Source organism: Notamacropus eugenii, chromosome 2 (assembly GCF_028372415.1).
Source record: "Notamacropus eugenii isolate mMacEug1 chromosome 2, mMacEug1.pri_v2, whole genome shotgun sequence".
Taxonomy (NCBI): domain Eukaryota; kingdom Metazoa; phylum Chordata; class Mammalia; order Diprotodontia; family Macropodidae; genus Notamacropus; species Notamacropus eugenii.
The window spans coordinates 13,080,387-13,094,595 of record NC_092873.1 but is presented as its reverse complement, the minus strand read 5'-3'; the positions used below and the strand labels follow the sequence as shown (position 1 = coordinate 13,094,595).

The 14,209-nt window shown below is 52.7% G+C and overlaps 1 protein-coding gene across 5 annotated transcripts in view; it reads left to right on the top strand.

Moving 5' to 3' along the window:
• The window catches only part of SYT7 (synaptotagmin 7), a 91,139-nt gene that overhangs the window by 59,503 nt on the left and 17,427 nt on the right, over positions 1 to 14,209 (top strand). For 3 of the 5 annotated variants that reach the window (XM_072638835.1, XM_072638831.1, XM_072638832.1), the window contains 2 exons: positions 1,611 to 1,733; positions 8,445 to 8,580. In XM_072638835.1, the coding sequence (XP_072494936.1) occupies positions 1,611 to 1,733; positions 8,445 to 8,580 (259 nt within the window). The remainder of the gene's footprint in view (positions 1 to 1,610; positions 1,734 to 8,444; positions 8,581 to 14,209) is intronic. The other 2 variants (XM_072638833.1, XM_072638834.1) reach the window with 1 other exon arrangement.

The window sequence follows — 14,209 nt, the reverse complement described above, 5'->3', positions numbered from 1 at the left end:
GGTAGGTATCTTGCTAGAAGAGATTTCCTGTCTGCTTTGGAGGGGCCCCATGGCCAGAGTGGAGATCTCAGGGATCTAACACCAGAAGCATTTGAATGATCCTGATCCAGAGAAGCTCCTTAGCCCAGAGGCTCTTGTGTGTCTGGAGAAGGAGCATCAATTTGATGCCAAGTCTTTCCTCGAATCCAGCCCAAGCTGCTTGGAGATGGTTCAGAGAGACATCCCTCCTTCATCTCCCAATGATCTAGAGGACCAGGATCTTGTCTGCTTGCCCTCTGAGGCTACATTAGTGGTATCATAATGCCCTGAATGAAAGAGGTAATTAGATTATCAAGATAAAACAGAAAACTAGACACATAAATGGTCATAATGCATCAGTAAGAAACCCTGCCTTCCACAGTGAAATTCTAGCCAATTCAGTTGGATTCAGCAAGTGGTCAAGTTGGTCATTTGGCAAATCTAGTGTTGATAATCACACCCCCCTCTCCCCCACATGCTGCCCTACACAGATCACATCTGGAGCACTGTTTTCAGGTCTTGGTGCCATTTCTTAGAAGAGACATTAAAACGAATGAATACATGGGAGGGCGACCAGGATTTTGAAGGCACTGGAGACCATGCTATTGAAGGCTGGAAGTGAAGAAGCTGGGAATGTTAAGCCTAGAGTAGGAAAGATGTGGTCTCTGTCTTCAAGTATCCAAAGGGCTATTCCATGGAAGAAGAATCGGACCTGTTCTTCATGGTCCTCAAGGTCAAAGCTGGGAGCAGTGAGGAGAAAACAGCATCGTGATGCAAGGGAAAGATGCTGGAGTTCCAAGTCTTGACTGCCCATTACTACTTGAGTAACCTTGGGCAAGTTGTGCCACCTCTAAAATGAAGAGATTGGACTCCGCGACCTCCAGGGTCCCCTCTGCCTTTAAATCTGATCTGATGAAAGTTACAGAGGCCAAATTCAGTCTAATTCCTAACAATCAAAATTGTCCAAAAGTGGAAATTCCTGCCCCTTTCACTGAAGTCCTACAAACATGCTGGATGACCATGGGTTAGGTATGTCCTAGAGAGTGATTCCCATTTGGGTCCAGACTAGACCAGATGACCTCTTGGGTCCCTTTCACTTTTGAGATTCGAGAAGCTGGAGGGTCTGAGTCAGGTCATTCAAAGTTTGTAACTATCTCCAGCTAGGGGACATTTTCCTGAATGGAAAGCCTGACCAAGGCCCAGAAACCAGAATCACTGCCAAGCCCAATGACCTCATGGTCCCCTGGTCCCCAAGGTTCCCACCAGGTGCACCATGAGCCTTCTACTGAATCATCTTCCTCCCCACTCCTCTCTCCCAGATTGTAGCTTTTGCCCCTTGCCCCATGAAGATGAGCTTTGGGTCTGGGCCATGGACACCTCCTCTCCTCTCCCTCCCATTCTCTCCTTCTACGGCTGTTGACAATGCTGGATGTGTTTTTTTCTTCCTCCAAAGTTGGTTTCTTATGCTTTTTTCCTCTCTCTTTTCTCTCCCTTCTCTCCTTCTTTCCCCTTCTCTCTCGCTCGCCGCCTCTGGGGCCTCCTCGTCTCGCTGCCTGGCTGGCTGGCTGGCGGGCTGCCCCCGTCCTGGGCAGGGAAGGCCGGATGGTGGTGCTATCCTTGGTCTTAGGGCTCTCGGAACAGGATGACTTTGCCAATATCCCTGACCTGCAAAACCCAGGAACTCAACAGAACCAGAACGCTCAGGGGGAGAAGAGGTATGAGCAAAGGCGAGGCCCCTCCGGCCCCAGCAGGAGGAGGAGGCGCAGAGAGGGTTCCCCCAACCCCAGCCTGGCCCAGGGCTGGAGGAAGAGGAGGAAGAGGCCCCATCTGATGGGGTCTCTCACTGTCAGCTTGGGGAGGGGGTGGAGGACACCTCTCCCTCCCCCCACCCCAGGTGGATGCCTTTCCATCTCATCACCATCTCGGTGATGCTTTCTCAGGCCTGAGGTCACTCAGACCATCCTGGGACCAATCTGGATCACACCTGCTCCCCCCAGGCTCTCCCTTGCCTCCCACTTCTCCGTGAAGGGAGCGGCCCCCAGCTCTGCCCCTTTCCATCTTCCTCTTCAGCTCCCTCCTGCTGCCTACATCTTTCATCTCTGCCTGCCACTCCTTGGAAATCCCTGTTTCTCTGGTGGTTGGTGGATGGGGGGATGTTAGGGATGTGTCAGGCAAATGAGCCTGAACTCCCTCATCTCCCTCTCCAACCTCCTTCTGGCCTCTGGGGTTCCTTGAGCTCAGGGGGCTTCAACCCACCCTGACTTCAAGGGAATGCCAAGGTGGAACCAAACGTCTAGAAGATGAGGCTACATTCAGGAGAGATCCAAAGGTGGTGGGGGAGAGGCCACCACTGGCAAGGGGAAAGGAGAAGGCTCTCTATTAGCTAGTAGGAAGAGATGGCAGACACCCAGTCATCAGAACCCCAGGCCCCACAGCTCAGGCTGGTTTCAGGCCTTAGGTCAGGATGATGACAAGATAGGGATTATGGAAAGAGGCCAGGGCCATGCCAAGAGGGTAGGTGCTATAGCCATAAGCAGAAGCTAAGGATGAAGGATGCAACTGAGTTTTCCACACTGGAGCCTCAAGCAACAGCTGGGACTCAGTACCATTGGGGGATAAGATGGGGGAGAAAGGAGGGGCAAGCTGCAGGAGTGAAGGCAAGGCTCCCCAAGCCAGACCAGGCCCAATGCCCCCTAAGCCTGGTGCTGGCCTCCCCTGCCCAAGGGCTTCCAGACCACTCCAGAGAACTCATGCAGGCTCAGCTGCCTGGTTTGCTTCTTGGCCCAGCTTCCTGCCAGAGTAGGAGACATGGACCACAAGGCCCAGTGCATGCAAAGATCATGGAAGTCAGAGTTAGGTGCCAACTGTCTGAAAATCTGGTCCCTCAACACATCTGCCATGAACAACCTTCTCCCATTCAAGTCAGTAGATATTTCTCAGTGAGGAAGGGAACGAGTACCTACTATGTGCCAGGAACCCTCCCTGTGGCTTGGACATACAAAGCATGTGTACCGCAGTCCCTGCCCTCAATGAGCTTACAGTGTACATTCTGTAATGTGCACTCCAGGCCTCAGTTTCCTCCTCTGTCAAAGGAGGGAGAAAGACTTGATAATCATCAAGGTCCCTTCCAACAAGAGGCCCTGAGCAGGGTGCTGGTCACCTTGGCTAATTCTACTTCTTGTCACACTAATAAGAGTTGCAGGGTCTGGGGCCCTGGACTGTGAACTTGTCACATCTCGTATGCCAAGCAGGGGGCGATAGGGGCTGTGTTTCCTAGGGAGACCTTGAAGCTTAGGAAGAGGTCCTGAGGAGTTAGGAAGGGACCGTATGACCTTGTGGAGGGAGGGGGACTTTGTTTGTGGCCAGGCCCAGGGCTCCGGATCCCTTGAGCTGGGATGCTGATTCTTCTGGCCCCTGGTTTCTCCTGGAAATGAGCTGTCTCACTGGCTTCCCTGCCAGATCTGGTGGCTGCATCATCTGGGCCATCCCCACCCAGAAGTGGCTGCATGTCTGGGGTGAGCCAAGTCAGAGCCTGGGAAGAGGGAGGGAGAGGGGAGTCAGACTGATTTCCTCTGGTTCGTGGCATGCTTTGGCACCATTCCAGCATGCCCAACAAGACTCCAGGCCCTCCTCATGCCCATGGGCATTCCATTTGGGTCCCACCTACCCCCTACCACCTCCATGGCCCCCACCAGAGATGCCACATCGTCCTTCCTGGCTAGAGCCTTGAAACTGGGGGCAGGAGAGCCCGAGGGGCAGGGAGGAGAGAGAGGTGGTAGAGAAGGCTGGAACCCTTCCGGGAGCCATGAAAAACAAGGTGTGAAGCGTGAGGGAGCAGATGTAGGCTGGAAACAAGATTTCACATTACCCATGTGCTAATTAGCTGGCACCATTTTCACCCACAGCCTATTTTTACCTTCTTGTTACTTGGCTTTCACACCATACTTGAACGCATCCCATCTGATCCTTACATCAGCTTGGCCTCTGTCCTTTCCACCAGACACTGGGAAAGGTGGGAAGAGGAGTTAGAGCCTTCCACCTCTAGGATGGTCTCTCCAGGATTCCCTCCCGCTCTAAATCTGAGATCCTAGGAGGACCCCCTAGTTCCATCCTCTTCCATCCCATTCCTGCCACCCTGGTTAGGGTGGCCCTCACCTTCCACCACCAGGCATTCATCTCTACTCCTTCCCTTGGGGTCAGCAGACCCCTGTTCCTGCCCTTGGGACAGCTCCAAGGGGTGAGCTGGGCGACATTAAGAAATTTCTTCCTCTCAGTTAGAGCTGCCCCCAGCCCACCTATCCACACCACCTTAAAGGCCCCCAATATGGACAACAGGACCCCAAGTTAAGCCTTTGAGTATAACGGGGAGGGTTGGAGCCTGAGCTCATGGGGTATCAACCCCCCTAATGGGGCAGTACTGGGATGGGGTGGGGGCTCCAGGTACCAGTTGTGGCAGGGCATGGGGGCAGAGCTCACCCTTTCACTGCAGGGGAAGAGGCAGATACAGTAAGATCAGGTATCAGGTGGAAAGCTGCTTTATGACACCAGGGATGGTAACTGGGGGAGGGGGGTCTCAAACCCCCTTCCACTCTGTTCATGCCCCTTTAATCTACAGCCCCCTAAGAGGCAGGGTGGTAGGCTGGAAACAGGGCTGAGTTTGGAGTCAGAGGACCCAAGTCTAATGCTGCTTTTAGTATGACCTGTGTGACCCTTGCCTTTTCAGGGCCTCAGTTCCCTGATCTTTGCAGATGACTTAAACATTTAGATTTTTCAGACGTCCAAAGCACTTTATGCCTATTGTCTGCATGGTACAGTAAGATGAATGCTGCATTTGGCATCGGAGAGCCTGGGTTCACATCCCAGCTTTATCCTTCACTCCATGCATGAATCTGAGGCATCTGAGGGTCCCTTGGGTTTGGGACTTGTTTTTTCATGTGTAATGGGGGTGGGAGATTCAAAGACTTTTAAGGTCCTTCCTAGCTGTAAATCCACAGGGTTCTAAATGATCACTCCCTGGCCTTCAGTTGATGTCAAATACAAGGATTGGGCCTAAGTGACCTCTAGGATCCTGCCCAGCTCCAAAGCCATAAGACTGAGAAACTCCCCTTTGGGCCTCACTGAACTAGGTGCCAGCAGTATAGTCGTCCCTAGTTGTCCTGAGGAGGAAACTGAGGGTCCAAGATGACCCCATGGTTCCCTGACATCCCCTGGCCAGGGATGGACTCCAAGGTCCCTCCCAGCTCTCCATTTAAGATTCGTCCTCCTCCACCCCATCTGGCCCTCGGGACAGGTGTCTCTGTCCCTCAGGGAGGGGCAGCACTGTCTCAGCTGCCTGGGCCCCAGCATCTGTCTCCCATCATTGTTGGGGAAAACAATTAGTCCGCTCCGGATGGTAACAGGCTCATAAAGCCAATCTCCCTGGAGACCAAGAGGGCCATGTGTGGGGATGGGAGGAGGGCTGGCCTGGGGTCCCCCAGGGGAGCCTGGGATAGAGAAAGCAGTCATGCCAGAGGAAAGGAAGCTAGGGGAAATAGTGGGGCCAGGTTGGGAGCTGGGCATAGGAAGGGATCCCATTCATTCTGGCCTAGCTCTGGGATCCGTGGATAGTGTCAGTGACCAACCCTGGGGCTCTCCAACAGTTTCATTCTGGGGGAGCCTCCCTTCCCCAAATTGGGGAGAGCATGACTGGCCGACTGTGCTGCCTGTTGCCTCCAAAGGGAGCCTTTAGAACGCCCTCTGCCCTGCCCCATGGCCCCATGGAAGAATCAAAAATCCATCCTGCCCCAGGTGCCCTAGAGCCCGCACAGCCCCTGACTTCTGCACCCCCCTCTCTCTGGCTCTGTCCATTCCAGCCTCACCACTCACTCTGCGCCTCATCTCTCAGTCTCCATTTCAACCTCTCCCCTCTTCAGCTGGCCGTTTTCACAGCCATGACCTCAGGGATCCAGATGGTTTCAGCCGCAGGCCCCTTATTTGGGGGAAGGGAGAGGGGGCTACTCCCATTGCTCTCCTTGCTCAAGACTCTGCCATGTTTTGCCCGTCCCTCGGTGTGTGCTCCCACCCTCCTCTCTGCCTCTCCTCCCGGCCATCGCCGCTCCACCTTGTCCGCCCCGGTGGCCCCCGCCCCCCAGAGTCTCGTGCCTGCTTTTTCTCTGACTAACCTCTCTCTGTCTCTTCTCCTTTCCATCTGCTCCTCACAGGGGACCGACCCTCAGCCAGTGACTGAGGCCTCTCCGCTGACTGTCTCTATCCGTCCCGCTCTCTGTCTCTCTCTCTCTGTCTCTGTCTCTCTTTGCCCCCGTTTTCTCCCTCTCTGTCCTGTGACCTCTGACAGCTTCAGTGGTTCCATCTCTCTTTCCCAGGCTGCTTTGCAGCTGTGCTGCTACTCTGGTGTTGCCAAAAGATCTCCACGTTTTTCCATACCTTCAGCCGTCAATCTCTCTCTCTCTCTCTCCTCCTGTCCTACTCTCTATTTTTAACCTGACTTTACCTCTCCAGCTATTTCAGTCTCCTCCTTTCTCCCTGTGCCTGTGTCTGCATGAGCACGTGTCCTGCGTGTGTGTGTGTGTGTGTTTGTGTGTGTGTTTGTGCATCTCTGGGAGAAGGTTGGTCATGGTCTTGGGGCGTGTGTGTGTCTTGGTTGGGGAAAGAGGGCGGGAAGCAGTGTTTGCTGTGTTTGCCCCTGCTGAGACCAGGTGTGTGCGTGCGTGTGTGTGTGTGTGTGTGTGTGTGTGTGTGTATCCTCCCTGGCTTCCACACACCCTCCACCCCCCACCCTATTTCGATGTGTACTAATTCACACACAAACCTCGGCACACCCAGGTTCCCCTGGGCGTCCTTCCTCTCCAAATGCAAGCACTGTGCTGGTGGGATGGCCATCCACCCTGTGCTGGTCCCTCCCTGGCTGTCATCCTGGGGGAGGGAGAGTGTATTTACGTGTGTTTATGCGTGTGTACATGTGCGTACATGGGCCCCTTCCTCCCACTGTCTGACTGCATGTCTGATAGTATCATGTGTGCTCGTTGCTGGTGTCTGCTGGTGCCCTGGCTTGTGTCGGGCCCCGTGTGTCTCCAGAGATGGCCCGGGACCCTGGCCTCCCTACGCCATTCTATTCAAGCTTGTCCTCGGCTTCATGCTATTGGTCTCGCTGTCCTCTGCACCTTCACCTATGTCCTTTCTGCCTGCTCCCACATCCTCTTCCTGGGATGTCCCAGCCTGGTCCCCATCCATTCACTTTCCCTCTCCACTGAGGGGTGAAAGGGGGCCCAGGTTCAGCCACCAGCCAGCCGTAAGGACCCCTCCCAGGGAGTAGCCAGGGAGGCTCCCGAAAGGATGTGGTCTCCCCCACCCTAGGCTGGTGGTGGACAGCGGGGCCGAGGAGGCAGGTGAGCCAGACTCAGGGCTTCTCGTAGGATCCCCAGGAGCATCTACCTTGAGACACCTTTCCCATGGATGGGAGGTAACAAGAAAGGGGCCTTCTGATTCTTAGATGGGGAGACAGCCTCACCAGAGTGTGGGAGTCTCATATTGGGGAGGGGTTAAGAGACCCTGGGATTTAGAATCCCTGACTCATTCAATGGTCACATCGTTTTGGTGGGGGTGAGGGAAGGGGGGGGGGAACTCTCCTTGGCACATTAGTGTCTCCTTACTCCCACACCATCAATCCATCCTTCCCTGCCCCCTGAAGGGCTGTGTTGGCGCCAAGTCTAAAGCCCTGGCAGCTGTGTCCTATCTGAATCTCCTCCCACCAGCCTGAGCAAACACAGGTGGGGGCCTCTGAGTGACATACGGTTGGGGCATGTTTGTAGAGGGTAATGATGTGTAGCTGTGACCCAGGAGCTCCCAGCTGGGGCTCCTGCCACCCCCACCCAGGGTGGGTGGGCCCAGGGACACTAATGGAGGGGTAGGGTCCTGGGAGGGGGAAGAAGAAAGGAGGTGGGCCTTGCTTGGGAGGGATCACCTTCACTGTAGGAAGGGTCAGGGAGGGCAGTAGCTGGAAGATCTAGGAATGAGGCCAGGGAAAACCTATCTCTAAGGAACTTGAGTCCTCAAAGAATCCATTGGCCCATTGGAAAGAGTAGAGGATCTGATAAATATTTAGGGACAAAATGGCAGGTGAAGCTCATGGCAATGGAATGAAGGTGAAAGAGGCCTTTCATGGGGACAAGCAAGAAGCCAGTTGATACCTGGGGGGAGGACTTGGGGTAGCCCTGTGGACGGGCAGCTGGTCAAGGCCCAGGAAGGTTGAAGTGGAACAGAAACTAACCATCTGTGTGATGTGGGAAGCAAGTGCCAGGAAGCGGCAGTGGGGGGTTAGGGCCCAGGTTGGTCAGCACAGGAGCAAGGGGGTCACCTGCCTGGCTGGCTCCCTGGTGCCTGGCCCACACCGCCCTCCAGCCAGATGTTCATTCAGACTCTTTTCCTAGGTTGCCAGCAGGTGGGAAGGCAGTGAATACAGCCCCTGTCCCGGGCCAAACACCCCATGATGAGTCTGACCGCCGGACCGAGCCACGATCTTCTGTCTCAGACCTTGTCAACTCCCTCACCAGCGAGATGCTCATGGTAAGGAGGACTGGGTGGGTTGGTCTGGGAGGTAGAGAGGAGAAAGGAGAGCCATGCCCCCTCTTTTAACTGTGACCAAGGTCAGAGAGAGCATGATGTAGGGGCCCGGGACATCTGGAAAAGAGGCCTGGGGTTCCTGTCAGTTATGGGAAAATCAAGATGGGCTGAGCAGCACCTACTATGTGCGGGTGTTCCCTCACTTGTCTGGGAGAATGTGGAAAACTTCGAAGAGATGGGGCTGGGCTTGAATGTCAGATCAAAAACTGGTCAAAACAATGGTGGATATGACACATTACTGTTAACAATGCACTTTACAAACGATTTCTTATTTGATCCTCACAAAAAGTCCTCTAAGCTAGGTGCTATTACAGATGAGGAAACTGAGACAGAGAGATTAAGTGACTTGCCTATGGTGCACAACTAAGAATCATGGAGCAAGATTTGAATTCAGGTCTTCCTGAGTCCTGGATCTGGCTCTATGCCCACTATGCCTCACTTGACCTTGGGCAAGTCACTTAGCTCCTCTATGGGAAATGAGGCAGGTAGAGTCCATGCCTTCTCAGACCTGTTCCAGCTCTGGATCTGCTGTAGGTCCCCATGGTCCTAACAAGGCCAAGGGTGATCATGGGGGGGGGGGGGGGGGGAATGAGATGGCCGAAGTTATCCAGAGTAAAGGCTAAGCCAGTATTTGTTCAGCGGATGGATAAGGCTGAACTTCCAGGCTGAATGACGTCGAGTGAGTGGTTTCACCTCTCTGGGGCTCAGTTTCCTCATATCAAGTAGAGGTTATAGTGCCTATCCTCTAAAATCAAGCATTAGTGGCCCTGATCAAAGAAAAGAGATTTCTGTTATCAATGAGGAAGAAACTGATGAGGAACTGAGACCAAAGGAAATCCTCCAACTACCCAGAATCATCTTGGGTCTCTCATTTTGTTTTTAGCTGTCCTTTCCTCTTACAACTAAGAGGAGTAGGGGGAAGAGTTCCTAAGGTCCCTGACCTCTCCTAGAGCTGAGCTAGTGTAGAGTTGGGGGCCCATGTGACCTGATCTTTTTCTGATCAGAACCAACACAAGAATGAGCCCTTTTGATGGATTTGATCTGATTAGGATTGGGGGGTCTCTGGCTGAACCACACCTCCAGGGGAATGCCACCATGGAGCATTGTGGGATGGGAGATTCTGGCCTCTCCTGGTGGGAAAAGCACTGGGTAGCAGCAGACAATAGAATCTTTGCTCCAGAGTTGGGTGGGACCTCAAAGGTCCATTCCCCTCATTTCGCAGATGAGGAAACCCACACCCAGGGAGGTGTAACATTCTAAGTTTTGCATAGACAGTAGGGAACAGCCGACACTTGAACCCGGGTCTTACAGCTCCCACACCCAGCACTCTTTCTGCTGTGCTGTTGCCAGGTTGGGGATTTAGGTGCTAGCTGTGCTCCCCCAAGTGACCTGAGGCAAGGAGCACTCCCTGAGCCTTAGTTTCCTCATCTGTAAAATGCAAGGTTTGGACCAGCTGAGTTCTAAGTGTTCTCTCAGCTCTAACATTCCCTTGTCTCTGGTATGAGGTGTCATGGGATCCCCCATTCCACGTTCTGTATTCTAAGGTGGAACTTCCAGCCTGGACATGCAGCAGTATCACGTGACTCCCCCTGCTGGCATATGAGCATGATGGCTTATCGGGGGCCCTCCCCCCTCAACTATTCACTCCTGTGACCCCAGAGGGCCCCTGAAGTGGCTGATCTGCAGGGGCATGCATACTGCTCCTAGCTGCCCTTTGCACAGTACTTTATGACTGATGAAACACTCTTACATTGATCGTCAGAGGGAAGGAGTTTGAGGTGATCATTATGATTCCTATTTTACAAATGGGAACACTGAGGCTGAGAAAGGGGAAATGACTTGCCTGAAGTCACAGAGCTCCTCAATACCTGAAACAGCACTTGAGTGCACATCCTTCCACTAGGAGACATGTTTGTGCAGAGATGAGGTGGGGGAGAGGGAAGGTGAAGGGGGAGCAGAACGTAATTCTGGGATTGAACTGAATTCCTCTTCCAGGATATTGGGGAAGTCAGGTGCTGGGAAAGAATAATAAGGTTTGCAAAGCCTTTCTATATGTAATCTCCTTCTGTCTTCACAACATCCTTGTGAGACAGGTGCTACTATTATCCCCATTGTACAGATGAAGGAACTGAACCCTTAACACCCAAGGGTGTCTAAGACATACTCGAACTCAAGTCTTTCAGCCTCCAAGTCCAACACAGATTTACCCAGGTGTCCCCAGAATGGCACAGTAGGTTCTGTCTCCTGAAGTGCTTCTGGGGGGAAGGAAGGAAAGCCAGGGCCGTATCTGGAAACTGTGGCAACCAGACAGGGTCTCTGGAGGAAACTGAGGCCCATCATGCATGACCTGAACCCTGAATGGAATGGAGTTGGCTCTGGAAGTCCCAGAAGGACACGTCCCTGGCTGGGCAGCCCCTGCTGCCCTGTGCAGTGTCTCTCTTGTCTTGTCAGATCAGACATAGCCCTATTGGGCTCCTCTCTTGTTCCAGCTCTCCTCTCCTTCCCAGGCTCCCCAGCCTGATTCCTAGGGAGAGCTTTGAGGCACTGACCTCACCCATTGTCCTCTCCATCTCCACCCACCCATCGAATCCTTTCAGAGGCCCAGCCTGATTCCAAATCTGTCTGGAAATCAGCATCTATCAGGGACTCACCATCTCCATTTCTGCTCAAACAGATTGAATTCCCATGATCTTTCCTAGTCATCTGTGTCCTCCCCACACATCCATGAATGCCCTTTTGATTGGTTCCTGATAGTAAGGTTCCCAGAAGGCTCTGGAGGCCCAGCCCTGACATGCAGCTGCCTCTGGTGCCTCGCCCACTAAAAGTGGTGATAGAGGCAGATGGAGGGAGGGAGGCCCAGACTGGTTCCCATCTCCTGGTTTCCAGGGAGGAGGAGGAGAGCAGAGTGGAATTAGCCAAAGATAGAGCAGGTCATTAGCACTGATAACAAGGTTCCAGGCAACAACCAGAGAAGGATAATTGGTCCAATCTGCCACTCAGTGGTCAGTCAGAGGACCCCACCACCTTTCCAGAGAGAGCCGGACATTGTGAAACCAGGGCACTGGACTGAGAGTTAGGGGACTTTTATTCAAATCCTGCCTCAGACACCTAATAGCTGTGTGACCCTGAGCAAGTCCCTTCACTTCTCTCTGCCTCAGTTTCTACATCTGCCAAATGGGGGAGGGGAGGGACACTGGCCTTTATGTTCCCTTCCAGCTCAAAATGTCATCCTACCGTTCTATGACTGCATGTGTGACCTTGCTCAAGTCATTCACCTACCTCTCTGTGCTTCGCTTTCCTTATCTCTGGGCCTCAGTTTCCACAGTTATAGATGGAAAGACTGAATTACTTCTAAGGTCCCTTCCAGCTCTACTATACTATGACATTTACTAAGCCTGTGATGGTGATAGCTTACAAAGGGCTCTCCTTGAAGTAGCTCTGCAATGGAGACAGTGTAGGTCTTGTTAGCCCCATTTTACAGATGGGGAAACCAAGGCACAGAGCAGCTAAGAAAATTACCATAGAGCTAAGCATTAAGTATGGGAACCAGGAATCAAGCTCAGGTCTCCTGACTCCTAATGGAACATTCATTCCCTCAAGAAAGTTACTTCCCCTCTCTGAAGCCTCTGAACCACTTTCTTCATCTGTAACATAAGAGGCTAGACCAGACTGGGGGTTCCTGACCTGAGGTCTGGGAACCCAAAACCTTTAGTATTTGGATCACTGTATTTCAATGTAATTGGTTTCCCTTATCATCCTGCATATTTTCTGTTCTTACAAACATTATTCTGAGGAAGGGTCCATAGGTTTCCCCAGATTGCTCAAGGGGCCCAGGATCCCCAAAAGTTTGAAGACCCCTAACCAAGAGGACCGATAAAGATGTCTCCTAGATAGAGTGCTAAACCTGGAATGTTGAGACCTGGCCTTGCCCCCTGCCTCACACACACCCTTAATCTGCACCTCAGTGTCTGTGAAATGGGAAGTCACCTCTCTTTTGGGGGGTTCTGCTAAAACTCTCCCTATGTGAGTGTCAGTTTCAGTCTCTGAGCAGCCAAACCCAGAAAGTGAGGCCGCTGCCAGGGACCGGGCTGGCATGGAGGAGGGGAGGAAGTCTGGCCATACCCCCTCTTGAGGGTCCGCCTCGCCTCAGATACTGTCAAGAGTGCCTTTGATATTTTTTTGATGATGCCTTCTGAAGGAGAAGGGTCTCAGGCTGCTTGTCCCCCTGGGGCTCCGGAGGGGGCTGCCCAGCCAGGTTGCCATAGTTACGGCTCCACGGTGCCATCCCAGATCTGGTTAATTAGGACTCGGGGCTATGGTGTTGCGTGCAGAGCCTGGTGACGAGTCTGCGAGAGGCCCAGGAGTCCTCAAGGCGCTGATCCTGGCCCGGTGCCACACACACACACACACACACACACACACACACACACACACACACACACACACACACACACACGCACGCACGCACGCATGCACGCACGCACACAGAAAGGGGGCAGCTGAGCCCTGGGCTCTGGCCACCCTAGTTTAGGAAGTACACTGTAGAGCCTGAGTGTTTGCAGATGACTACACCCATGAGGGGGGAGGAAAACAGAAGGAGGAGGAGGAGGGGGAGAAGTGTTTAGCCTGGTGAGGAAGAGGGAAAGACAGGACCACCGAATTCAAAAATCTGAAGGACTGTTTGTGGAACAGGGTTTAGCCTTAATCTGCTTGCCCCCAGAGGGATAAACTAGGAGCAAGGAGTGGAAAGGGTGAAGCATAGGGACAAGCTTGCTAACCCTCAGGGCTGTACCAGTGTAGAATGGACTGTGCCAGTGTAGAATGGACTGCCTTGGAAGGTAGTGAGTCTCTCAGAGCTAGGAATTTCTAAGATGAGGCAAGATGACCAGGGCTACTGTGGGGGCATTCCTGTTTCAGGGACTCAGTGGGCCAGATGGGTTCTAAGGTTCCTTTGTGCTATAGAAACTTAGTGAAATCAAAGTCAGAGACCAGGATCAGGGATAAGAGGAGGTTCTTTTTTCTGGAGCAGGGCCCTCCTGCTGCCCAGAACCTCTGCCAAGGGTCCCTTCAGCTCACCCAATGGGAAAGCAAATGCCAGAGGCCCAAGTCCTCCCCTCCCCACCTGCTCATCTCCCTGTCCAGGGGAAAGACCTAAGTGATCGATGGTTAGGGGCTTTCAGAAGCCTCAGCATTGGTATGAAGAAAGCACTTCATTTAGAGTCCTGGGTTCAAATCTTGACTGCCATTTGCTATCAAGGTTATCTTGGGCACTTGATCAACATTATTTATTAAGAGCCTACTGTGTGCCAGGCCCCGGAGTAAGAATTTCAGGTACATGAAAGGGCTCTTGTGGAAAAGGAAAATTAATCTGTTCTGCTTGGTCAAAAAAAAAGCAAGTCATGATGTCTCTCTGAGTATCAGTTTCCTTATCTGTACAATAGAAGACGTTTGATGAGTAACAATGATTTGGAGCAGGAATTCTTCAGCTGGGGCATGTGAACTTGTTTTTTTCCTTTACTTCTGTCTTTCAACAGAATTAGTTCCCTTGTAATCCTATGTATCTTACACATTT